At 37.8% G+C, this 26,823-nt stretch overlaps 2 protein-coding genes across 5 annotated transcripts in view; one reads left to right on the forward strand and one right to left on the reverse strand.

The window, feature by feature from the left end:
• Positions 1 to 10,512, reverse strand: part of LOC124299275 (esterase E4-like) — a 47,640-nt gene extending 37,128 nt beyond the window's left edge. The window contains exons 1-5 of one of the 3 annotated variants that reach the window (XM_046752375.1): positions 10,035 to 10,483; positions 7,932 to 8,079; positions 7,450 to 7,795; positions 6,847 to 7,209; positions 516 to 679 (exon numbers count right to left, since the gene is read on the reverse strand). In XM_046752375.1, coding sequence (XP_046608331.1) covers positions 516 to 679; positions 6,847 to 7,209; positions 7,450 to 7,795; positions 7,932 to 8,079; positions 10,035 to 10,249 — 1,236 coding nt within the window. In that variant the 5' untranslated portion in view covers positions 10,250 to 10,483. Of the gene's footprint in view, positions 1 to 515; positions 680 to 6,846; positions 7,210 to 7,449; positions 7,796 to 7,931; positions 8,080 to 10,034 lie in introns of all 3 variants that reach the window. The other 2 variants (XM_046752374.1, XM_046752376.1) reach the window with 2 other exon arrangements.
• LOC124299284 (flotillin-2) overlaps positions 1 to 26,823 on the forward strand; it is a 510,013-nt gene that overhangs the window by 403,069 nt on the left and 80,121 nt on the right. The window contains exon 1 of one of the 2 annotated variants that reach the window (XM_046752403.1): positions 19,894 to 20,032. The exons of the other annotated variant lie outside the window; for it this stretch is intronic. Within the exon in view, the coding sequence (XP_046608359.1) occupies positions 19,909 to 20,032 (124 nt within the window). The 5' untranslated portion in view covers positions 19,894 to 19,908. Of the gene's footprint in view, positions 1 to 19,893; positions 20,033 to 26,823 lie in introns of those variants that run through there. 2 annotated transcript variants of the gene reach the window in all.

The raw sequence follows: 26,823 nt of genomic DNA on the forward strand, positions 1-26,823 counted from the left end.
GATCATCAGAACTGATACAACAAAAACTTTTTTTCACCCATAAGTATTACATACAGCCTGTAGTTTTTTGTGAAATCAATTATTTTCAATTAATTTCTGCTAAACGACGCTACTGGAATACAATTTTCAATTAAGAGACTGATAAGATATAAGGAACTGATATAATCTGCGCATAGAGAATCAATTTCACACGATGATAGAAATCATTCGTTCAGGTCGAAACATGACTGCAGTGACTAATCTCCATGATTGTGCTAACTAATTGTAAATCTGTATCAAATATGGTAATGAAATTGGCGACCAGTTTTCAGCTATTTAGATTTTCCAGCGACATCGTATGGTTAGGATTCAAAATAGAAATTAAATTAAGAACATCGTAAATATAAAACCGAATCACTAGAACTCTTTAGTATGGAAACATTCATGGCTTCCAGCCCTCCTATACAGCTGTGCATGCACGCAGTAAGAAAGCTTATCTCATTCGAAACGTTAGATTTGAATATCTTTTTACTCACCTCACTTCTATTCATTGTTTCAATGTTATTGAAGTAGTACGACTTGGCCGCCTTGACCCAAGCGGCTCCAGAGTCCGGTTGATACGACCAGTACAAATAAATCGGCAGCAAATGATCAAAGTTTTCCATAAAGTCTTCGAGCCAACCCTCCTTTTCATAGAAGCCTGGTGTAACGAGTAAAATGATCAAATAATTAGCTATACGATTAGATATAATCAAAATAAGAGCGAGAACCCGACAAATTTTAAAAGCCTCAAAATCATGCCTCAACTTTCTGTTTATTTGATTTTTAAATAATTTATATAATCAGCCGTACGGGATCCAACAATGTCACACCACTTTTTAATTTCCATCAGCTATGTTAATGTAAGAGAAGTATTGGTTTCGATCCAAAATAACCGTCTTTAACTTCAACGGATCTTTACGTTTCTGGGCCTTTGATATCGGAAAAATAGATTGTTTGAGAGTTGTTGATCCGTCTGTCGGTCTGTCTCGAAAAGCTTCAGCGATCATTTCAAAAATGAATTCACGAGAATATCTGAAATTTACAGGCCTTTGCATTTGAATGATGGGCTTGACAATTGTCGTATCTCGTTCTCTTTCCTTCGTAGGCCGTGTTCAAATCTTCACGTCACAACACCACGTGACGAACAAGGAGGTCCGTCAACGCATGGTCGGATGTGCTTTAATGAGTTTCATTTCAAAATTGAATAACTTGTTCAATTTGCAACATTTCTAAAAAGCATGAACAGTAAACACTTGACTATTTAACTCGTGTACGGACTATCTATCTAAATGAGCAATACGAATCAATTTATACAAAGATTATAGAACGTTTGAATGGAATTACCAGAATTCGAATGAAATTCTTCAATGGAACACAATTGTATGAGAAATAAAGAAAACATTTCACTGAGAAAATAAATATCTAATGACAAAAATGATGATCATACTTAATGGTACGTCTATTGATTGAATTGATTTGCCGAGGCGATAAAAGGTACGGAGAAAAATGCAGTAATGGACCGCAGTAGTCAGTCCCTCAATAGTCAACGAATTTCCTCTTGCATACGTTCTCCTTCTACAGTACAGATTTCCCCGACACCCTGCTTAGTCGCGCGACTAGAAATATGCGCAAAACTGAGTTTCGTAGCCGTCACACTTTCCATCGAACGAAATATGTAGGGAAATTGCTCAAGATCTGATTGGAACATTATTTATTCTAAGAGTACAATAAAAAAATGTCATCGAAGTAAGTAGTTTTTAACGTAAAATCATAATTATACATTTACTTTACAGTTGAAAATCACACATTCAGTTATTTCCATTGGGTCAAATTGAATGAAACTTTTTTCGTCCGATAAGAAGGTTTCAAATCTTGTAAATTAATTTTAAGCGAGTTAATATCGTTTCCAATAACTGCACACTTTCCGAAAGCACTTGTTTTCTATAGATTTTTGTCATTTTAACAATTACTCCCTGTTCTATCGGTTGTATACAGGTAAGTGACGTTACGTTAGGCCGCAAGTACATAATTTGGCAAGCATTGTCTATGCTAGTTCAGAGATCGATTGTTGGATGAGAAGGAGCATGCATTGTCAAGGAGTAGAAGGTATCTCACCGGTGATCCATGTTTCTCTTTTACGTTGGGTAGAAAACCTCTCTATACCTCACTTGGAAAAGATCTCGGTCCATCCAGGCATGTCTTTGACCCTTATAAATCACAGAGAGACTTAAACCGTTTTTGAAACACCAAGGTTTTTTCAAATCATTCAATGAATAAAAGAGGAATTTCATGGGATCTACTTGCATCGGTGCATACCATTATAGTAAAACGATCCTTTATCACCTCATGCCCTAGAACATCGTACAGTGGGACAAAGTCCTTGAAAACCGAAGTAAATCTCGAAAAATGAAAATCCGATTCAGCAAATTTTGACTCGAGCGTCAGGTGGAGCAATAAGGAGTGCATTCAAAACCCGAAAACAGAAGGCGTATCCTCTATACCGGGCTCGCAACTTCGGTTAAAAGTTGACCGTCATTGAGGGTGCACGCATCGCGCGAGAACACAAAGCAGAAGCAGTCAACTTCAAAATTTTATATTGTAAGTGTGAATTGTGCGATTTCAATTTTTCAAGATGGATTGGACTCCTGGAGATGTGTAAAAAATATTTCTGTATAAGTTCAATCAGGAATTGATGTTCGACCGCCTAAAATACGGCCACACTCGGTGATCTCGTGAAAACGATATGATTCTATAGACCTCAATTTTCAAACAGATGACAAGTACCATTTTCTACCATATTCTTCAACGATCTAAGTTTAGAGCTATAAGTGAGTCTATTGGCTTACGAACTTCATAAGAATCGCCTGCTCGCACATGCTTCTTTGGCTGTAACGATTTTTGTTCCTAATTCGTGCACAGTATGAACGGGTACGCAGCGCGTCGCGGGAAATTTTCAATACGTATCATAGGAAACTAAAACCAGTCTTAACATACACCGAGTCTTTCTTCATAACAAACTAGTACGGTTATTTTCGATTTATATTGTTCATAAGAAATGTTATCAATAATTCGTGTTCAAGATTTCTCGAGAAGCAGCATGTGCAATAATGTCTTATTTGTCATGAATTATATGAATGAATATTACGTTTTCGTGTTTTTGTCTCCTCATTATTAGAGAACAATCTTCTAGATAAAACGAAAATCGCTTTAGAAAAATTTAGTTTATTCAACAAGTTAGATCTCGCCTCATTTATTATAGTGTACGTTAAATGTTTCGAGTTTTCATATGCAAATCAGTCTTGAATTCTCCGCGGCTTTGTTACAAGACCGAGTGTGAAGTATAACTCTATACACGAATGATGGCATTTAAGGGACGGACCACCCACTGTATTCAAAAACCTTAAATTGCAAATTTTCGAGAAGAGCGGCCGTTCGGTGCTTATACCTGATCATATAAGGCAGTCCTTTTTCAGTATTTTTTACTAAAATGAAAACAATGTTGCAGTCGGTTTGTAGGGAAGAAAATACGTAATGCAAGAAATATGAGTCATGGCTTTATGTGTCCTTTCCTGTACCTGCTACATCTCAGAACACATTGACCATTAAGAGTGGTCACTCCTGGAAGGACTTTTAGTCCCTAAGTCAAAGGTGGAAACGGAAGAAAACCGAAAAAGTCCGTGAAACGTTGACTACGAACAAGTTATCAAATACTGTTCGAATGAGCCTTCGCTCCTCGAATTGTGGTGGATGCAACACTGACGAGTCTAACGAAAGCTTCGAGGTATCGAAAGGCTCTGAGAAACAACACCCAAAAGTACATTATCCGCAGATGCTGCACTTTCCTATCTGGTGGACCATAAAATGTCAAAAAATGACTACCAAGAACCGAGATCTCTGAACAACGGACAGCACTTTTGTATTCCTCCCTATTCCAAAATGGCAGAAGCTAAGAAACTGTGTTATCTACCCCGTACAGCTATCAGTATTGCAGAGAGCAAAGCAAACTTCAGTTACAAGCTTCACTGAATCATACAGATCAGCGTATTATATTACTTCAACGTGAAGTTATTTCGAGTATTGCTGACGGAAGTGATAAGCAGATGTCTCTTGTTCGCAAGTGGGGCTACGATCGAAACTCTGGACAAAGTGTACATATAAACAAAAGTTTCAAGACGACAACACATCGTATTCAACTGTGTTTTTACTTCAGCCGTGCCAATACAACTCGTATCTGTCGATGAAAAAACGAATGCAAAATTTTGACTTGTATACCGTTAAGATTACAGTTTGTGGAAGAAAACACAGAATTGACTGTGAAACGAAGAACGCTACGTCGACAATCAGATAAACACACTTGTTCTCTACGAAACAATACTAAATCAGAACGATTTCTCGGTTGACTTTAAAATGATGTTAACGATGACGGATGGGAAAGTTTGCAATGCACTGACATCTACCTGGATGCACAAACTACTAGTTCATGTTCTACAAATAATAGCTCATGCATTATTTTCCAACGGCCAACTATCCGAAGATGCTTAAGAAGCTAAAAACAAAGCCATCGAAAGTATTCGAGAAGATTCCGAAATAATGGAAGATGTTTTTAATCGGCTTATGGTAACATCTGATCCATACATTTCGAGTGTACAAACATTACCCCAGAAAAATACGCAGTGTATCTGTGGAAACTGTAGAATTGTTAATCCCACCTACAATAAGTCAATCTACTGCTGAAAGTAAATCTGAATTTGAGGACGAGTCTGACGAGGAAATTGAATTCCATTAATTTGTTTTGTGATATTTGAAACGTTTGACGATGTTTTTGCTGAAATAGCAAATGCTTTTTACGTTTCCATACATAATTTTTTTAAAAGTATCGATGTTGGGATTTTATATGATATAGATGGATATTATTCCTTCGTTTCTTAATTTTATGCCACGTGACATTCATTTTCTTGATAAGTATATTTGGATGAATGCGTAATCAATGACGTCAAAAACCCCTGTATAACTATCATCTTCGAAATCTAATATCATTCTACCAAATATGTCCTCCATATCGTGTCCGCCATTTGTTTACAGTATTTTTGACTTCGGGTTCATAATCAGCGACCTCAAAAACCTGTGTAAACAGGGCTTCATTTGGATCGAAGTTCATTTCAGGTTCACTCTCCTTTTTCGGGATTTCATCCCACTATGAATCGTGAGACTATAAATGCCGTGATGTTTCCTTAGAACGATTGAGCAAATCACTACTCGCCTTAAACTTAGATTCTGCAGCAAAAATTTTTTAGTTAAATGTTAAAACTTTTTCGGCTTAAATCGCCTGTGAGAGAGGTTTGCCGAAGGTTCTCTGTTGCACAAACCGTCTGTAAATTGCCTTTTCAAAACCACTATCTTCGACGTTTGTAATTTTCTTCTTCTTTGTACTTCCATGCTGATCTTGAAGTATACTGAACTATGTTTTCTTTATTCTTCGTCATTTTCGTTAGAGTCTACCTGCCAATACCATAATCATGCGTAAGTCTATGGCCCGACTCACCGGTATTCAACCGATTGATAATAATTGTTACTTTTTCATCGATGGTCAGCCTTTTTCTATTTTCCTGTTTTGCCTCACTCGTACTGCAAATGACGAGAAACATTCGTTCGAAAAATAATTAAATGACAATATAAAGTTTTTAATAAACTGGAATTATAATTTTAAAGAGAAAGTGAAAAAATATATATATTGAGTATAATACAAGTGTTTGACTGGGTTAAACGAAGAAGATGCAATCGATAAATGAGCGCGGGATGAAACGAGAAGCGTATGCTCATACGGATGTGCATATCGTGGTATGATCTTTGCGTTTGGAAACCGCATATGTTAACAATAATTTATAAAATAATTGATATTCATGAGAATTTCATTCTTTTTCGAGAACAAGTGGCAAGGTGAGGTCAAGTTAGGTTAGGTTCAATATTCTGCAGATTGCAACATACTTTTGATGATTTCGTAACACCTCGGACGGAGTTGGAGTTCAGTATAATAGCAAGAAATACGAATTGAACAACTGACCTTCCCTCACTCATATTCCATGACCGTCCTTTCTTTATTTTCATTCAACCATTTGCTGCAGTGAGTAGGTAAATATGTTTTTGACGAAGCGTGCGGTAAGTTCGTTTTATCGTGCCTGCGGAACGTGCGGTGAGTGAATGTTATCTTTACAACGTTCTCTAAAATTGTAATAAATTACTCCTGCGCACTGTGTATTTACCAGATTATAATCAATGCAAACACTCACGGCGCTATGGAGCGAATGCGATGCTCGGATTACTCACATCGATTACAAAAGGTTATATTACCTTTTCTTTGTGTACCAATACCACTTTTAACAGATCTTATCACAAACTTACCACAAGTTGTGGCAAAAAATAGTATACATAACTCGTGCGGGCAGGTGACCCTGCACTTGTCACGTAATGTACTGTTATTCCCGACTCACCCATGAAATTAACTGTACTCCTCTCTTTGCTCTCGCTGTTGCATAATGTATTCATATATTCAGCATGATTTGCTGTTGGTTGGATCTTGGCGTCGGTGGCGCATGCACGGCCTACTAGACTATGTATGTGTGAGTTCCACCTATCGGGGTGGATATGCGGACTATTCAGGGGCTTAAAGGTGCCGATGGGTTGACTACTGCGGGGAATTACTGTACTGTTTTTACGACTTGTTTTCTGCCGTTTTGTTCACTTTCTGGGTTTTACTATGGAAATCAGCCATGATATACTCATGATTCGCGGTGAAATGATCGATCCAAAAAATTTGCATTCACTTGCCTATAGTAGTCCCTACACCTTCATTTTCAACGAGACCCATGATACAAGGTACATCACGAATCTGACCAGCTCTTACTATATTTGCAGGGCTGGTTGTTATGAAAGCCCCCTTGATATCTGGCTCATCGGTACTAGCCCATGTGATGAATGGTTCATGATGCCACACGTAAAACCGTGCATACACGGCTGTAATATCCAAAACACTTTTGTTCCGCAAACAGTTGACGAGGGAATCCGAAGTGTCATTGAAACAACCAACGTAGTCGCCGAGTTGGAACGCGTGCTTTGCGTAGACAGCCCTGGGTCTGTAAACCGATAGCGTAAGGCTAGATCCGCTCTGCATGATGAACTTATGGAAAAGCCCTGTAATGTCGTGAATTGATTACGCCACGTTTCAGCATTTGATTCTAACTATCTTCATCAACTCATTGATGGAAAAACAATATTTGAGTACGTCGTACTTGACGTAAAGATAGAATACATTCTCCCGATTATTGTAAATGTGATATCAGTCATCCCGTTAAAAGATTTCAATATTCATCGACTAAGTCTGTTGAATATTACCTCAAGCCTTGCTTGACTTCAATCTGAATTCCATCTTACCAATTGTCAATTTCGAAAGCGTCAGAAGGTGAACGCAAGCGCTCCCTGAGCTGTGGCCGAATAGCGTTACTCGATCACGGTCACCATGAAAGTATCTGATGTTACGCTGCACCCATTCGAGCGCAAGGACCTGGTCCTTTAAGCCCCAGTTTCCGGAAGCCACTTTGTCGCCAGTGCTCAAGAACCCCAGAGCACCCAGACGATAGTTGAAGGTGACGAGAACTACATCTTGGTTCAAAAGGTACTGCGGACCGTACACCGATGAATTGGCAGACCCTATCATGAATCTCCCACCGAAAACGTATACCATTACCGGAAGTAGCGAGGAATTCTTACCGCCGCTCATCTATATGTATAGAATCCAGAGACAAGTACAGTAACGTGTGCTTTGCAAGCTTCGGACTTTGAACTCGTGGTTCTATTCTCGCACAGCAAGCGGCTTGCCTGCAAATAAGCAAGCCTTACTAGATGGGAATAATTACCTGCGGTGTGAACACGTTCAGGTTTAGACAATCTTCGTCTCCAACGGAAGTGATATAGTCTCTGCTACTTATTTGGGGGCAGAAGTTTCCGTCGGCAGTAGCGTTTCGGATTCCTTCCCAACCATCCGCCGGCACGGGATTGGCGAATCTACGATACACAGAGAACTTTTGCTATCGGATTCATGACGAGAGTTGAGGAAGGCTGCAACTTCTTCAGTTCAAACATTTCAACCGATAGTATGTCTGCTTATCGCAAGATCTTGCTATTTTAAATGTTGATATTATATATTCATCATTGGTATTCCTGTACCCATAGAATTCTTATCGTGTAATTAGCGAGTTTAACATTCGGTCTAACATTCGATTACTCCAAGCGGTACCTTGCTTACTTTTATATCAAGATTTGTAGCAGACCTGTTATGAACCCAATAAAATCGTGCCACGCTAGTCCGTTGAATTAATTTCTGTTTGTAACCATGTGATCCATTTTAACAAACAAACCCGTCCACTAGTTGGAAATAATTGAATATTTAGTTTCACGTAGTTCGACTGACAAACGCCAGATAAGATTACATAGAAACAGAGTTAGGTTTGTCAGTATTGTACAGAAATTGTGAGTGTCATGTCACGCACTCACAGAAATAGAAGGAACTGCAAAATTTGTTTATTCAAGTATATCTGCTTCTTTCGATAGCCATTTTGTTTATACAAACACTGTGTTTTCAAGTGTACGAGAGTATTGAATAACATTTATGTAATTATAATTATTACAATGTTTTTTAAAGTATTCAAACTCAATTGAATAGTTGGAAGCTGAAAATAGAGAAGTAAAAACGATGAGAAACGGCTAAAAAATGATTCTTCAAATGATGATCTTGCTATAAATCAAAAATGCGCCTAATCAACTATTCTCAGTACAGTAAAACTTGCCAATACCGGACATCTTCGTGACTAAAAATATTGTCTATCTATTGAATAGTGTTTGCTATTCAGAACAATATTAACATCTAAATTGTAGTTCTGGCAATTTTTAGACAGTCGGTTGTAAAGAGGAATCCATTGTTGGAAGATGTCCGTTAAGAGAAGCTTCACACCCGAAGTGTAAGTACGTACGTATATGTGTATGTGCTTAATTTCTTTGCCCAACGATATCTCCCGAACGATTTACCGGATTCCAATGATTTTGGTCTCATCGACGCGGCTTTTCTAAATACAGAACTGCTAAGATATTGGCTTTTATCGGGTCAGTACTTTTTCTATTATTCAAGTAACAAAATTACGAAACATCAAATAAAAATTATGATATCTTTAGAGTTGGAGAATGGAATTGAATGGAAATTGGTATAAAGAGGTTTTTCTGAGTCGCTTATCACGAATCTAAGGTCAGATTTGCGAAGTTCAAATTTGATGAATTCAATAATGTGAAAAACAACGAAAGTCATTTGAATTTCGATCAAAATCGGTACTTGTCGATTTGTCAGGTGGCTAATCACGAATCTGTAGTCGGATTGCGAAATCCAAAATAGCAATCCAATATGGTGGCAAAAAATCTAAACAGAATCCGATTTTGGCAGGAATTGGTAGGCGGAAGTTTTTGGTTCACCGATAACCAATCCAAGGTCAGACTTCCAAACTTTGTAATGGTTGATCCATTACAGTGAATTAAAATTTCAAAAATCTTCGTATTTTCATGTAATATGGTATCCGAAAGCGTTAAAATCGATAATCACACGATTTCAGATCTTTTTACAGCATTTTCATACATATCTTATTGTTACACTCATTGGGCCAATTTTAATGAATTATGGACCGTGCTGTTCCTGAACTAATTCTTTACGAATCTTTCAGTATGCATTCTCTTCAATGTTCGGTTCATAAATGTTTTCATTTTATTTGTACTTCTTGGACATTATTTTTTATTCGAAGCTATAAAACGAACACATTTTGTTATTATTCTATGAATGCAGTCTTTTTGGTGATGGAACTTTCTACCCTTGCCAAATTCATGAGTTCGTAGCTAATTAAAAATGCCACGTCAGTTGCATATTCACGGATAAAAAAATCGTGGAATCAATGAACACTAAATTTATATACTTCACTCACCTTTTATTTTTTACCGGTGGTTGCGCATAAGGAATTCCCAGAAAAGCCGAAATCTTTCGGCCATGGGTGGTGGTCATAATTTTTCCCTGCAGAGTCCCTTGGGGAATAGTCACTTCCGGTTGAGTAGTTCCACCGAGGTAACCATCACTCGACGCGAAAAAAATGCTTAGCAATAGTGAGAGAAAAAGACACTCGGCCCCTGAATATGAAGCCATTGTCGTCAAACGATGTTATCCGATGAAAACAAACTCCACTCTGGCGAATCTTGCTGGTGGGATTTTTTTATGGCTTCGAACCGTTTGTCTATAGCGAACGACTTTGACATGTCGATCGTCAAATATGATATTCAAGCTGTCCAACGACCGTCGCGCAAACAAAATAACATACCACCACCGTAATGATGAAGAGTATTATGAACATATTTGTGTCGATCATTTGTCTCGGTATCACTCGGAGATGCAATGCGTTAAACCACCTTAGTTATTGATATTCACTTCTCATTTCACGTTTCAGACTTGATACCGACAATAACTATGTATGTGAGCCTTGCATCTCATTCACTAGCACCCTATGAAAACGATAGAGTTCTTATCGCATCCGCTCGAGTTCTACAGTTCCTGATGAATCATATCAATAGTTCTGCAAAATTAACCCTCAAAAAACGAAATCAAAGAAATGAGATGCTTACGACTGGAAGTTAGCATCCGCTATACGAAATTCATTTTTCTTCGTACCTGAGATAGAAAAACTAAATGTTTTATAAAAGTTCTCGGTAATTCGGAATATTAGGCGAAGAGTTCTTCGCATGCAGAATATTTATTGCCAATTGTTAACAAAGATATGGTCCGATACAGCAGCAAAGATGTAATATGGCATTGAATACGACGGTCAATCGTAGGACTAGTAATATTCCGACAGTTCTCGAGTTCTCCAGGTGAGTGACGAAGAGTTCTGCGATTCAAAACTATTCCGACTAATTATTTATAACAAAACAGCCTACCGATGTGGGACGTTGGCCTCTGGAACGAAGAAAAATAAAAGTACGTGTAGTTTTCCGACAGTTCTCGAGTTTTCTAGGTGGGTGGCAAAGAATTCCGCCCTTGAAAATTGTCCCGACCAGTTGTTTGTAATTGATAAAATCAAATTTCGGTTATTTTTTGTATTCATATTTCCTTTTGTTTGACGTGGAAATTGGTATCCAGAGTAATTTGTTGGACACTTAATAAATTGGTTGCGCGGGTGTGTTCTCACTTGTAGTATCACCAGAACCAACGACGTAGTGAGAGATGGTTTCTATTTTTCTTTTTTTTTTGTATTTTTTTTCAACCCCTATTTTCCTAGGATGTAATCGTATTTTCTCTCTTCTGATCCATTTACTTAAATGACGAGCTCTCATTAGGTTTACATTAAATTTTATCGTTGCCCTTTTTGGTCAGAAAATTTCGTCATTATCGGTACGTCAGAAAATAGTTAATGTTAATTTATATTGCGAGTAAATAATTTGAGGTATTAGATTAGTAGAGTAGATAGTAGTCAAAAGTAGAATAGTCGCGTATTCCATCAAAGATCGCTTATCTACGTTATGTTATTTGACATAACGTGTACGAGCAAGTGGGGTTTGATGTTTTCATCTGCTTTCACTGTCTCTCGCTTCCGGCGCATCTCATCGTACTTGTACCAGTACAAGCCAGTCTTTGCATACGCTACGTAATGTCTAGACGCGTCATGCACCAATCCGGCAATAATATACGTATTGTCACCCAATCTTACTGTCGATGAAATTGCATCGAGTGTGTGCTACGTCGCCTTTTTTTTAACGGTATAGCTCTCATCTGTAATTACAGACAAATCCAGTAATAAATGAGTATCGCATTCTATTACATCTTCCCTCACAGTTTTGCACGACCTGCAGGTTCGTTTCGTGATCAAAGCATCATCTATAGCTTCCTGTATCAAGTGAAATCCTTCACCCAGCAAAATGTCGACGTTTACGGAAAGTGTAACACAAGGGTGGCTTGTTTGATATCCACAAGTGCACGCAACGTGTTTCGTGCAACTTAGTCGCTTTGCAAACAAATAATCTGCTAAATGGGTTACATTGCACATAGCATCAAGACGCCGTATTGTCCGGGTGTAATACACTATGGCGTCTTTATATAAGTTCGCCCCCCATAATATCCTAGCCATCTCTGTGTAATGTTAGGCCGTTGTTTCTTTGTCATTCAATATTGCACGAGCCAGTTGGATCAAAGGAGATTGATCTGTAATAAGCATTAAATCGCGGCACGTTTTATTACATGCCATGCCGCTGAGAATGACCTGTAATATCGAATCAAAAGCACAGGTATTGATTATATTGAAACTTTTCTTCATTACAGACACTGTACCTGTAAGGAGACCATTTTGTAGCAGTGGTAAATGTGCGTTTTTTACATCTTTAATGTAATCCCAGTCGGCGCATTTATCAAGGCATGTAGGTTCACGTCTTTTTTTCTTATTTCGTATTTCATTGTCAGGTACTGTAGCAGTCTCGATTTTTCCCGCTAATCCACCCCAGTCCTCGCATGTATTCCATTGTATGAAATCTACAGGCGTACTTGAATACACTCGACTATTTTTGAGATCCTCAATTATGCCGATGGAATCGGGTATAACTGAGTCATTGGTCGAATCTAGTTCTGAATAAACGCGGTTTTCAAGCTTTTTTGTCGAATGACTCGAGGTATATTCTTCATTTTCCTGATTTAGCGGCGATACGGTCAAATTTTGGGAGGATGCGGTGCCATCAAAATTATCAAACTCCATTTTTGAGGTCTTAATTAACTGCTCTTGTTTATCACCACTAAATGCCTTCTTGTCGCCTTTGTGTGATACAAGTTTAACCTTACCGTCAAGATGGTTATCGATGTGCTGAAGCACGAATTTGTCAAGGCGCGTCAGTATGATACCTCTTAGGGTCCTCTTAAGGTCGGCAAACTCTGCTTCTACCGAAGAACATGTGGCGATACTCGGACTGCGTTTGAAATGCGGTCTCATTACGCCGGTCCAAAGTGGGACATACGGCATGAGCTGTTTCTTGAACTGTTGGGCAAATTCCGGATCATAGCAACCGTTGATAACGCTTCCCTGATTTGAATTTTTAACGCAAATCTGTGCTGTAGAATAAATACTATCTGCCCACATTTTCCAGTCGGTATCAGATGCGCTTTGGTCCTGCGAAGTATCATTCTCGTGCTGATATTCAGTTTCTCTTCGACGATTTTCATCCTCTTCGCTAACAGTAACACCCTCTATAACCTCATTTATTGATTGCATCCGCAATTCAGCAGGCACTGCCATATTATCTTTTATGTAGCCGATAAATTCACTCAACGACACGACTAGAATTGATTCCAAAAATTCGGTCAGGGTTCGCAAATTCGAAATTTGATAAGCTTGACTATAAGCATCGTGTATAAAAATTACGGACAGCTGGGCCTTTTCCGTTTAAAAATTTCCAGCGAGCAACCATGTGGACCAAGTGACTTACGTCGAGTCTGATATAAGTTCTTGGGAGTGTGCCGTTTGCTCGTACTGCCACGTCGTAGCATTTCTGCAGGTAATCGCGCAGATCATTGCACATACCGAAGATCTTGGCAACAGCAATTAGTAAAGCCCACCCGAAGTCTGGTACGACTATCGGTGGAATAGGAACGCCTTTGGTCAGAATATACCACAAAAAAAATTCTATCGCCAATGCAGTCTGGTCTGCAGATATCATCTGGAGGACAGGAACACTACCTTCATCTCTTATAATCATACATTGGTATAAAAAAAATTGCGGAGTCATGCCTATGTTCCCGCTTGGTAATCCCACCAGTGGCATCATGGTAAAAATTGCATTGAGATTTTTTTTGCAGCGCTCTTCGTATAACTGTTGTTGCTTCGGTGTCCAATAAATACAATAGAACTTTTCGAGACCTATTTTGCGTATTGTACAAGCATGCTTGCCATTTTTACAATGATGGTACAAGTTGAGTGCCGGATTACCAAAAGATAGACCGTGTGTCTGTAGCAGCTGTTGCTCTTTGGCCTTACCTAAAACTTCACTGCTCGGAAGTATTGGTGGACCATTTTCGCCGAATTTCTTCAACCGTTTAGCTTCTTCATACCGATATATTACCGCTGCTTTTTTTGTTCGATTAAACGACTAGCAACTTGTTGACGCCGTTTGCCTCTCAACTGTCGCTTCTTTCGACACGTGTGATACTTTTCTATAATGTTCTCCGCGCAAATTTCGAAGATCGCGTCAATGTCTTTGGCTAGTTCTCTTAACAAAGTACCACGAAAGGTGGCTTTACATTCCAAACACACACCATGAAACTTTGCATAAAGTTCAGCAGTTGCCCTAGGATGAACTGTGTTATTTTTAAACGAAATGACACAATTCAGCCGATGCTGCTGCCGTATGCGCTCAGGGGTAGCGTCAGTCTATCCTTCGCGGAACTTCCAATATGCGCGACCATTATAAACTTTTTGCATCGGTTTCATCAATTGATATTCATCAGCCCCTACGACGATGTTGAGTTTCTTCGATAACGCAACGTTGGAAAAGTTTGCTAAATTCTCGACAGTTGTTTCGTTGGATAACGAGTTTTCGTTCGTATCAGACGCGGTTCGAGGCTTGTTAGATAGATTATATGCCTTCTGAACTAGACTGCGGAATCCGTTACGGTTTTCGTTCAATATGGAATAAACATGTTTCGCCGTTATGACGGAACCACGATCTTTCATACGCTGAGAAATAATGCTATAAACAGCGTGCGCAGATTTGTACGAAAGTCCATTGTTGTCGAGAGTTCGGCAATCCGATTCTAATAAAATTTTTTGGAGAATATTCTTGTCATACATTGTCTGAAATTACTGTAATAATACTTTATAAGTATAGAGCCTTTTCTCGATTCCCCGAGTGCAGCAGGCCGTGCAGTCTCGTGTCTATACCCCATCGGCGGCGCCGGTCTAACGAGAGACGCGGACACCTAGCGGCCCCGTCGACAAGCCCCCTGCTCGCAATTGTCTCTGTATGCTCAGACCCTATACTCTGTCGTATTCGTTAAGCATACTCGACAGCCATCAATAAATAGATTTGCTGTCTATATTGTTCAAAACGGGTGCTCAGGGCACCTTACTTTTGACTACTACCTACTCTACTAATCTACTACCTCGAATTATTTACTCGCGTTATAAATTAACATTAACTACTTTCTGACGTACCGATGATGACGAAAATTTTCTGACGAAAAAGAGAAACAATAAAATTTATTGTAAACCTAACGAGAGCTCGTGATTTTAGTGAATGGATCAGACGACGGAAGACATGAAAATATCCAAGAAAAATAGAAGTAGAAAAGAAAATACAAAAAACATACAAAAAAAAAATAGAAAAAAATTTACAAAAAAAGAAAAGAAAAATGGAGCCATCTCTCACTACGTCCTCGTCGTTAGTTCTGGTGATACTAAAAGTGAGAACACACCCGCGCAACCAATTAACTAAGTGTCCAACAAATTACTCTGGATACCAATTTCCACGTGAAACAAAAGAAAACATGAATACAAAAAATAACCGAAATTTGATTTTATCAATTACAAACAACTGGTCGGGACAATTTTCAAGGGCGGAATTCTTTGCCACCCACCTGGAAAACTCGAGAACTGTCGGAAAACTACACGCACTTTTATTTTTCTTCGTTCCAGAGGCCAGCATCCCACATCGGTAGGCTGTTTTGTTATAAATAATTAGTCGGAATAGTTTTGAATCGCAGAACTCTTCGTCACTCACCTGGAGAACTCGAGAACTGTCGGAATACTACTCGGACTTTTATTTTTCATGGTTCTGGAGGCCAGCATCCCACATCGGCAGGCTGTTTTGTTATAAATAATTTGTCGGAATACTACTCGTACTTTTAGTTTTCGTGGTTTTGGAGACCAGCATTCCACATCGGCAGGCTGTTTTGTTATAAATAATTAGTCGGAATAGTTTTGAATCGCAGAACTCTTCGTCACTCACCTGGAGAACTCGAGAACTGTCGGAATACTACTCGGACTTTTATTTTTCGTGGTTCTGAAGGCCGGCATCTCACATCGGCAGGCTGTTTTGTTATAAATAATTAGTTGAAATAATTTTTAATCGCAGAACTCTTCGTTACTTACCTGGATAATTCGAGAACTGTCGGAATATTACTAGTCCTACGATTGACCGTCGTATTCGATGCCATATTACATCTTTGCTGCTGTATCGTACCATATCTTTGTCAACAATTGGCAATAAATATTCTGCATGCGAAGAACTCTTCGCCTAATATTCCGAATTACCGAGAACTTTTATAAAACATTTAGTTTTTCTATCTCAGGTACGAAGAAAAATGAATTTCGTATAGCGGATGCTAACTTCCAGTCGTAAGCATCTCATTTCTTTGATTTCGTTTTTTGAGGGTTAATTTTGCAGAACTATTGATATGATGCATCAGGAACTGTAGAACTCGAGCGGATGCGATAAGAACTTTATCGTTTTTATGAGATGGTAGTGAATGAGATGCTAGGTTCACGTACACACAATAACTGCACATACTCAAGGCTGATAGAGCCCTTTACATAATGAAAAAGTGTAAAGAAACTTTGTTTTTCATTCTCTTTAAACTAATCACTGCCCGGAAGATTTTCAATCGCCACATCACTGCGAAGTTCTATTAATTGAAAAACCGCCTAGAGCCTCTCAGACGTAGTATATATGGATCCAAATTTGTAAGTAAGTATGCATTTCTTTTTTCACCGGTTCGGTCTCAAATAAGTCGTGTTGAATAAATTAATTTGAAGTGAATGTATTATAGAATATCAGCAATTGGAGCCAAAAAAATATCCTTGTCGAAATCAGCCTTCCCTGTTCACTGAGAACTAGTACTTTCACCTATTGTTTGCTGACCTAGTTTTCAAATCCACGACAAATGAATTCTTTTTGCAATTCCAATAACTCACCCAAAATAATTTATCATCAGTCCATGTCGTCAAGTTTCTGAATAATTAATAAATTCGTTGAACACTTCTCAGTTATTTCAGATCGCATAAACTAAATAGAACTCTTACAATTAGGTAATCTGCCTGTATCACACGTATTATTATACATATTGTGATATAATATATTACATTGGATTGTGTAATACACGCATTACACATCATTCATCTATCAATTAGTAATCAGGTTACCTGTTTTCTAATTGTTACCAGAAACCAACTTGGTCGCAAAGGTATTTCAACTATCTGTTACATCATCCGGTTCAACAGAAAGTCGCTACGATGTTCAATTTAGTGAACAGAGCGGTATTGCTATCTGATAGTCTTTCATGATGAAAACCTGAAATTAGTACATTCGGTTCTGATTATCAACAATTACCCGGATTTCTTCATATCAAATTATATGTCACGTACTCTGAGAAAAGATATTATATACTATATATTATATACTATAAAAGATAGATTGTTATAATAAATAAATATATTCCGTCGACCATGTTCAGGGAGCAATTTTTAACTGTTAAAAAACTTATTAACGTGTAATGAACAAATGTGCCGTTACAACTACAATCGAAATTTTATAGTATTTGAATTAAATATAATATTCACCTCTCACTAAAATATGTCTATTATTGAAAAGATACTCTAAAATTGTGGCTGATAAAGCGAGAATTGATTCAAATTTTTTTTTTCTATTATCAAAAAATTACCACTAATTGTAAAAGATTTCACACCATGTTATCCCATATGAAGATTTATTAACAGTTAACAAATCTTATTTGAGTATTCGAAGTTCATAAACCCACCAATCGCACGTTCCAAGCACGTTCTTTACAGGTTGCATGCAGTTGGTAGGCCGAGCGATTGATTTATAATAAAAACCAGTGTGACAGTGCAACGGCGATGTTATCGAGCTGATATTACAAATTTGGGGATTATCAGAGCTTCTTCCAACATTTAAATGTTAGTGCAGTGTGTTTTTATTCATAAATTCCTGATCTGGATGCGCGAAATTATGTTCGAGGTTAGGTGCGTGCGATGTAAAATTTATTTCCGGTTCACACGTGAACATTCGGACGTTCGTCTCACCGATTCGATTCAAACGCACGGTACCTAAAGTTCATGCCCCAAGAACGACGTGCGCTTTTCGTCCGTTCCAGAGTGAACCGATTTGGAAAAAGTGACAGCGACTATATCCGTAGTACGCTAACGAGGCAACAAGTATGTAGCTTGACATCGCTTGATAGGATTTTTAATAAAATATATGATTGATTAACTGTTAATAAACATGCATTCGGTACCATTATTTAAGTAGTTCAAAATTGTGTTCGATTATTCTATACAACAGGATACTGATTCTAAAGAAATAGATGACTTATTAAGTATTAACAAATTTTCATTTCACACAAAGAAATATATGCAAATTCGCGTTTTCTTATCTATAACTAAATATTTATTTCGCCGTATTCAAATGTTCGATTTGTTAACAGTAAATAAATCCTGTTCACTATAACAAGACTTGTAAGAAGATATTTAAATTTGAAATTATTTTTTACGTAATTATTGAAGATTGCGTATATTTGTCACGGTATGACTAGCAGAGCACAATATTATTTATTTATTGACGTATTAAAACGCGAGCCGTCATTTCACTTAAAATGCATTTATTCATCCATTCCCTGCATATATTGTTCAAAATGGTGTATATTTTTAAAATTAGAAATAACTGTAAACAATTGTCTTTCAGTGAGGCACTATACTCTTGGATTTCACGTTGCTTTGATTGATTATTCTTTTTTAAATTTTCTCTCCTTAATTTTTACGTGGCTTTTGGAGTTCTTACTTTTTAGGTTTTAAATGTCTTTCTTCATTATAAAATTTACTTTTGTTACACATTCAATTTCAGAGATGGAAACCTCCGCACATCCTTCCTCCTAGAGAGACGTTTACCAAGAGCCTCTTCTTCTGGCTGTATTTGAAATTAGTGACGACACACACCACGTGTCCCACTCCATGTGCCAAATCTCATCCGCTGGTGTCGTGTTCATTGAGCGGTTATATTTGAATCATTACAGACTCTATTCTCAGTTTGTTGTCGTTTGATAAACAATAAGTAATATCGGTTGAATAACCCCTCTCTGGGAACTCTAATCTATTTTCTTTAATCAGATGTAGACTTAACCCTTCAGCACTCTCGCTGTGAGATATTCTCTCACGTTCACAAATAAATCAAATTTTCTTTTAAATTTCAAATGGAATGAGTACTTGAATTTTTTTTCAACTGTCAAAAAATCAATTTTTATCCAGATTATAATAGTATTATTTTAATATTCTTGAACAAAGTTTTAAAACAATATATTTTTATTAGCTCTGTGAGATTTTTTCTCATCGCTTTAGTAAAATAGGGTGTCAGGATTTGAGAATCGAGTCTGATCCGCTCAATTCGAATGTTTTCGTAGAGAGTGCACTGCAAATAGAAGTATATCTAGAGTAAAGAGCTGATATGTAGTTACCCTCAATCTAGTCTGCATTTTAGTAAATACATAAAATAAAACGCAATTAGTTTAGTATTAATTTAATCTTATTTATATTAATTATTGAAGCCCGTGAAAACGGTAAGTTATTGTCATTGATTTAAAAAAAAAAAGTAGTTCATCAGAATCAACATGTCACTGTAATTTGTTCAAAACTATTATTTTTCATTCATCCTAGAAAATATTCCAAATTATACGTTTGTCAAATTTAAATAAATTTCTCAATTTAATTTATGATAGGATGAAGAAACCAGTGAGGAATAGAAAAAGAGCTGCTCCACTAGAATGGCTAAATGACGAACCAGAAGATGACCCAAGCGATGATAATGGATCTGATACAGATGTATCTCAACCTCATAAAGCGGAATCAGAGTCCGAATATGACTTTGATGACGAAGATGAAGATCCAGATCGAAGGTCGAGACAGTGATAATAGCGATCCTAATAATAATAACGATAATCGTCAGGAACTGAATGAAGAGTATATATTGGGAAAAGACAAAAGTACTAGATGGTCGTACAATGTTCCTTCTCAAAAAAAAAAAAAAAAAAAAAACTGCCACCACAATATTGTATTGCGGATTCCTGGTGTGAAAAAATGTGCAAAGCATGTAACTACTCTTGTTGAAAATTGGAAACTATTCGTTACGGACATTGTGGTAGCAAAAATCGTGCAATATACTAATGTTCAACTTAATAAATTTAGACTATCTTATAACAATCCATTGGAAGTTCTTCCAACTGATATGGATACGTATGCCTTTTTCGGATGATATTATTACCTCGGATTATATACCGCATCACATGTCAACTTAAAAGAGATTTGGACCAATGACGGTTCTGCACCAGATTCGTTTCGAGCAACTATGAGTCTAAAAAGATTTTATCTCCTTTCAACGGCGATAAAGTTTGATGACACTGCCAGTCGGGATGACAGGAAGAAGATAGATAATTTAGCTCCCATTCGAGAGTTTGTTGGTCAATTTATTCAGCAACGTAATGAGAACTATACAGTAGGTGCGTGTACAACTATAGACGAAATGTTAGGATCATTCAGAGGTCGTTGTAAGTTTCGCCAGTATATTGCTGTATAAGCCTGCAAATATGGCATCAGGATTTATGCGCTGGTTGACTCCAAAACTTTTTACACACTTAATTTAGAAATTTATTGTGATAAACAGTCTTTTAGGATCTTACCAAAAATCTTACCTTAAATCGATTATTTTTTCCCGATTAATCTCGTATAATCGATTACTTTTCTTCTCAATTAGTTTTTGTTTTTTACACCCATGAACGACGCAATACAATATCAATTTATGTGATTAAAGTATCAATTATTTTCATTGTATTACTTACCAAGTACCTATTTGATATAATAAGTGAAAGATGAATGAATATTTTCACCTGAAAATAAAAAACAATTTGAATGAAACTATAAATTATCAAAAACTCTTTCCCTATTAAGACAACATACTGAAATTTGCGAAATTTTGGTTTCATTTGCACAGTTTCAAAAGAATACGAAATAATCGATTAATTTTTACCGATTTAATCGAGTCTTCTTTCATTATTTTTTGAACTCGAATAATCTTCCCGGTACAGCTAGCGATGCGTATTGTCGGCTTGAAAATAGAAAAAGTTGGACCCTAAGCATGCGTACCAGGCATGCTTTTTAGCGCTACAGTCGCAGCCAATTCGCAGTACACTGGCGACGCCACTGCCATCTTACATTTTGTTACATTTCACAATCTACCTGTTGATTGAAGGCGTTCGCTCTGATAGCTCTGATATAAGAAGTGTTTTGAAGTATTTGTAAGCAAATGTGCCTAGAGAAACAAAGTGCTGTGTTATAAATTATTCCGGCTTAACATCTGTGCGGCGTAGGTTTCCAAAAAATGAAGGAGATGTATTTCTCACGTGGAAGCATCGAGCTCAACACCCGAGATTTAGCGAAATTAGTGGCGAACATATTATGTGTAAGACATAAAATATATACTAGTCGCATTGGAACATCTATTTAATTACCTTTCTTTTCGTAATAATTCTATAATACGAGAAAAAGTATTCACTACTCTAAATTCGAATTTTCCGCTACCAATTTCTTATTAGCCTCTTTAGTACTGATTACAACCACCTCGGAGCACTGCAGTTACGCTGCTATTTGTTTCTATTCTAGGGTGCGTACCCGCACTACTAATAGTTCTGTTCGTAAGACCGTGCGTTCAACTTTATTAGACCTATGTTCGTGTTCTATGCAACTTGAGGGCTCTGTGAGAATTTAAAAATGAAGCTGAAGATGACAGCCAAAGTTAGCAGCCTAACGTTTTAAATGTTTTGTAAGAATAAAAATGCTATCCAGATTCATCCTTATAATTTTATAAAAATATTGGTTGTTAAAAGGTATTTCACGAAATTTTGATGTTCGGTCTTCACTATCTTATTCGAATAAACATTATGTCGAAGAGAACAGACGTTACTCAGAATAAAGAACTGTTTTGTAGACTGAACGTTTTATGACTCGAATTACTCCTTTTTTACCTCCTTACCAAACATTCAGTTATCAACACAAAGCAACAGGATCGTTCTCAGGGCGTTTTGAATAAATCATGGACCGTCTAGAGACTTGAGGTTATCTATAAAAACGTAGGCAACATAGCGGTGGGACAAGTTGGACGATTACATGTAATGGAACATTAATATTCGTTTATTCAAGAAATGAACGGAATATATGGATATACATGTAATTGTCGGAATTATGACGTTGGGTGTTTAGGAGTAGCATAATTTGAAATCTATCTTCGAAAGAAGAATGTATAGAATAACGCCACTTATGCTATCGGTTAGTTATACAGAAAGATAATCAATAAACTACCGCTTTCGGATAGCTACACAAGGATTAACAATAACGAATTTACACTTCCAAATGGTTACACTCATATACATCAGGGTTAAATAATTGTTAATGTAAACCACCGCTATCGGATGGTTCGTGAATTATTTTTATAGTGCAGAAGGGAAAATTCGGCAAGGAACGAATAATCGGGTCGTTTGAATAAAAACACAGCAATTGCGCGTACAAACTGACTATGACCAACAACTTGCTGAGGCGTCAAAAATTCGAGCAAGCCAATGAATGATAGTGCATTCGCTGAACAAAATCAAGTAAAATCCAAGTACATGAAAAGGTGAACAAACCACCACAAGTCAGGGCCTCAATTTCTAACTCAATCTATTGCATTTGGAACGATCATTCGCTTGACTAAATCTACTAACAACAAGAGAGCTCTCTTACCTATTGGAAGATACAACCTCCGCAATATTGTCGAAATACACGACGTGCGCAGTGATGCCGCGACCGCCCTCTGCTGGGTCAAGTCGCCGGGCAAAGAAGGATTTCCGGATGGCAGAAGCCCAGCTTGTTACAGGGCCCCAACATCTCGAGAACGGGGATAGCCCTGGTCCCATAGACGACTTCGCATAACACGCCGCTGGCGTACCTCCATGTGAGAGCCCTATCGTGTCTCGTCCATACAATCAACTACAGACACCCAACTAAATCGAATCTGTATACTGGCACACAGTGATATACCCACACAGTACGACTGTACGTGACGACACAACCGAATAACAGAATTAGTACATTACAACAGAATCAGAAATTATCCAGAAATTTGGAATAGATGCTGAAGGCACGACCGTTCTCTATGAAATCTCTTTTCTATCTGGCGTGAGTTGAGTGTTTTCAGAGGGTCTGGCCGTAATCAACCACCATCACATACAGTGCGGTGGATAACCATATGTCCTCCTTAGTGCATGCAAGGAGACAACTCAGCCCTTCCCCTGATGGTCCCAACGCAGACCGCTTTCTCTAGATTATGCTTGGTAGACGAGCACTGGGCGAATTTGCCCTTCAGGTCTTGGTTAAGTTATTTTGAAATTACTTTATAATTGTTCTTACATGTTCAAACAAAGGGAGAGTTTTACCCGGCACGTCGCGGTTAGTTGTAGGCCCATGCGATCTTCTCCGAGGCGGCCGTTTGAACCATGTGACATCCCATGCTACCATCCCGAGCTCGTGAAGAGGCATTCATAAGACTTAACAATAAGTGAAGAAAGTGAAAGGAAATGAATGAATGCGATTAAACTAATTAAAAGGTCCGAGATCCCCTTGCGTTACATTTTAAATCCTAGGAGCGCACTGAACACGAACAAATCCTTTTATTTTTTACAAGGACCTCCTAACGAACGGTACATCTTGAATTGAAAACCCGCAGGTAAGTTGACGTTTATATCGACTTTCGGTTGGGCATGCCGCGACAAGACGTTTATCGGGGTATTATGCCAAATTATGGGCTGACTCTACTAAGCGAATAACACGAAGCTAAAACATCAATTTGATTATTAAGATCTGCTATTTCCAAAAATCAACAGTTTAGCAAGTAGAAAGACAAAGGCAATCTGAGCGCACGATTGCTAATTTAACTCATGGTATCAAAGGGTCCGACAGATAAAAAAACTGAAGTATGATCCGCGATGCTATAGGCATATTACATACCTAAATCTGTAGGTAACAGTCCTATTTCCGAATGTCATATACGATAACCTTGTTTTGGCGAGGCCCGTGGACACATTAGGAGCACAACAGCTACATACGTCTAATCGTTGTTGAATGAGTAGTAGCCTCGGCAATTTTCAAAAACAAAACACGTGATTACAGCAAATGTAGTAGTAACTCCCTTGATATCGGGTTCATCAGTACAAGCCCATGTGATGAATGGTTCACAATGCCACACGTAAAACTGTTTGAACACGCCTACAATATCCAAAAAGTTTTTTTTTCCGCAAACAGCTGACGAGGGAATCCGAAGTGTCATTTGAACAGCCAACGTAATCGCCGAGTTCAAATGCGTGCTTTGCGTATACGGCCCTGGGTCTGTAGACCCATTCCGCAAAGCCAGATCCGCTTTGCATGATGAACTTATGGAAGAGCCCTGTAATGTCGTGAATTGATTACGCCATCTTTCAGCATTTCATTCTAACTGTGTTCATCAACTCATCGATGGAAAATCAATCTTTCAGTACATCGTACTCCCGATTATTGTATTAATGAGACCAGTCATCCCGGTAAAAGATTTCGTTATTCATCGAACAAGTCTGTTGAATATTACCTCCCGCCACGCATCGGTTGCGTTGGATCTCAATTCAATTTTACCAATTGTCAATTTCGAAATCGTCAGAAGGTGAACGCAAACGCTCCCTGAGCTGTGGCCGAATAGGGTTACTCGATCAGGGTCACCATGAAAGTGTCTGATGTTACGCTGCACCCATTCGAGCGCAAGGACCTGATCTTTTAGGCCCCAGTTTCCGGAAGCCACTTCGTCGCCAGTGCTCAAGAACCCCAAAACACCCAGACGATAGTTGAAAGTGACGAGAACTACAACTTGGTTCAAAAGGTACTTCAGGCTGTACACGGACGAGTCAGCAGAGCCCATTGCAAACTTCCCACCGAAAATGTATACCATTACCGGAAGTAATAAGGACTCCTTACCGTCGCTTATCTATATGTATAGGATCCGGAGTCAAATTCAGTAACGTTTGCTTTGCAAGAGTTCGGACTTTAAACTCGTGGTTCTATTCTCGCACAGCAAGCGGCTTGCGTGCAGATAAGTGAACCTCACTAGATAGAAAAAATTACCTGCGGCGTAAACACGTTCAGGTTCAGACAATCTTCGTCTCCAAAGAAATTGATATAGTCTGTGCTACTTATTTGGGGGCAGAAGTTTCCGTCGGCAGTAGCGTTTCGGATTCCTTCCCAACCATCCGCCGGCACGGGGTTGGCGAATCTACGACACAAAGAGAACTTTTTTTATCGGATTCATGACGAGAGTTGACAAAGGCTGCAACTTCTTTAGTTTAAATATTTCATTCGATGGTATGTTTGTTTATCGCAAGACGTTGCTATTTTAAATGTTGATATTGTATATTCATCATGGACGTTCATTTACCTATAGAATTCTTATCGCGTAATTAGCGGGTTTGACAATCAGTCTAATAATAATCATTTACCGCAAGAGGCACCTTGCCTATCTTTATTTCAAGATTCTTAGCAGTCTTGATACAAACTCAATAAAATCGTGCAACGCTACTCCTTTGAATTAGTTTCTGTTTGTAACCACCTCATCCATTTTAATGAACAAACTTGTCCACTCGTTGGGAATAAACGAATATTTAGTTTCAGGTAGTTTGAGTGACGAACGTTAAATAAAATTACATAAAATTATAGTTAGGTTTGTCAGTATTGTATAGAAAAAGTGTGCGTCATGTTACGCACTTACAAAAATGTAAGGAACTGCAAAATATGTTTATTTAAGTATATCTGCTTCTTTTGATAACTTTTTTGTTCACACAAACAGTGTGTTTCCAAGTGTACGCGAGTATTCAATAACATTTTTATAATTACAATTAATTCAATGTTTTCGAAAGTATTCAAACTCAGTTGAATAATTAAAAGCTAAAAATAGAGAAGTAAAAAACGATACGAAATGGCTAAAAAATTATTCTTCAAAGGATGATCTTGCTACAAGTCAAAAATGCACCTAATCAACTGTTCTCAGTACTTTGTTAATGATTGCTTTCCCCGTCTAATTTGTAGTCTGGATAGTAAGGGTTATACGTACACCTAGGGGGGTTAAAAAATGATTTTTCCCAAACATTCTTATCAGACTGTACAACCGTCGTACAACCTATGGATTTTTCACCTTCCCGTTTTTCTGCTTTTATAGAAAAGAGGAAGTTATGTAATCACCCCGAAAATAAAAAGTTGAATTTACTCTCGATCTCAACGTTTCAAGGTCTAAATAATCACCCCCGACCATTTTCGGACAGGCGTCTGCGCGTGCGTATGCATGTGCGTACATATGTATGTATGTATGTGATCAATTTTTTTGCCCCACGGTATCTCGAAAACGCTTTACCGGATTTCAGTGATTTTGTTCCCAATCGCACCGGCATTTTAAAAAATTTATTTTAATTTTAAATTTAAATTTTAAAATAAATTTAAAAAATCGTCATATTTTAATTTAATATGGTATCCGAGAGCTTTAAAAGCTTTAATCAAGAATCTGAATGTGTACTACAAAATTCAAATTGGATATTGTCTTTTTTTTCCTACAAACTTGGAACCTGCAGTGTCAGAACGGGAAGTTCAA

Source organism: Neodiprion virginianus, chromosome 2 (genome assembly GCF_021901495.1).
Source record: "Neodiprion virginianus isolate iyNeoVirg1 chromosome 2, iyNeoVirg1.1, whole genome shotgun sequence".
NCBI lineage: Eukaryota > Metazoa > Arthropoda > Insecta > Hymenoptera > Diprionidae > Neodiprion > Neodiprion virginianus.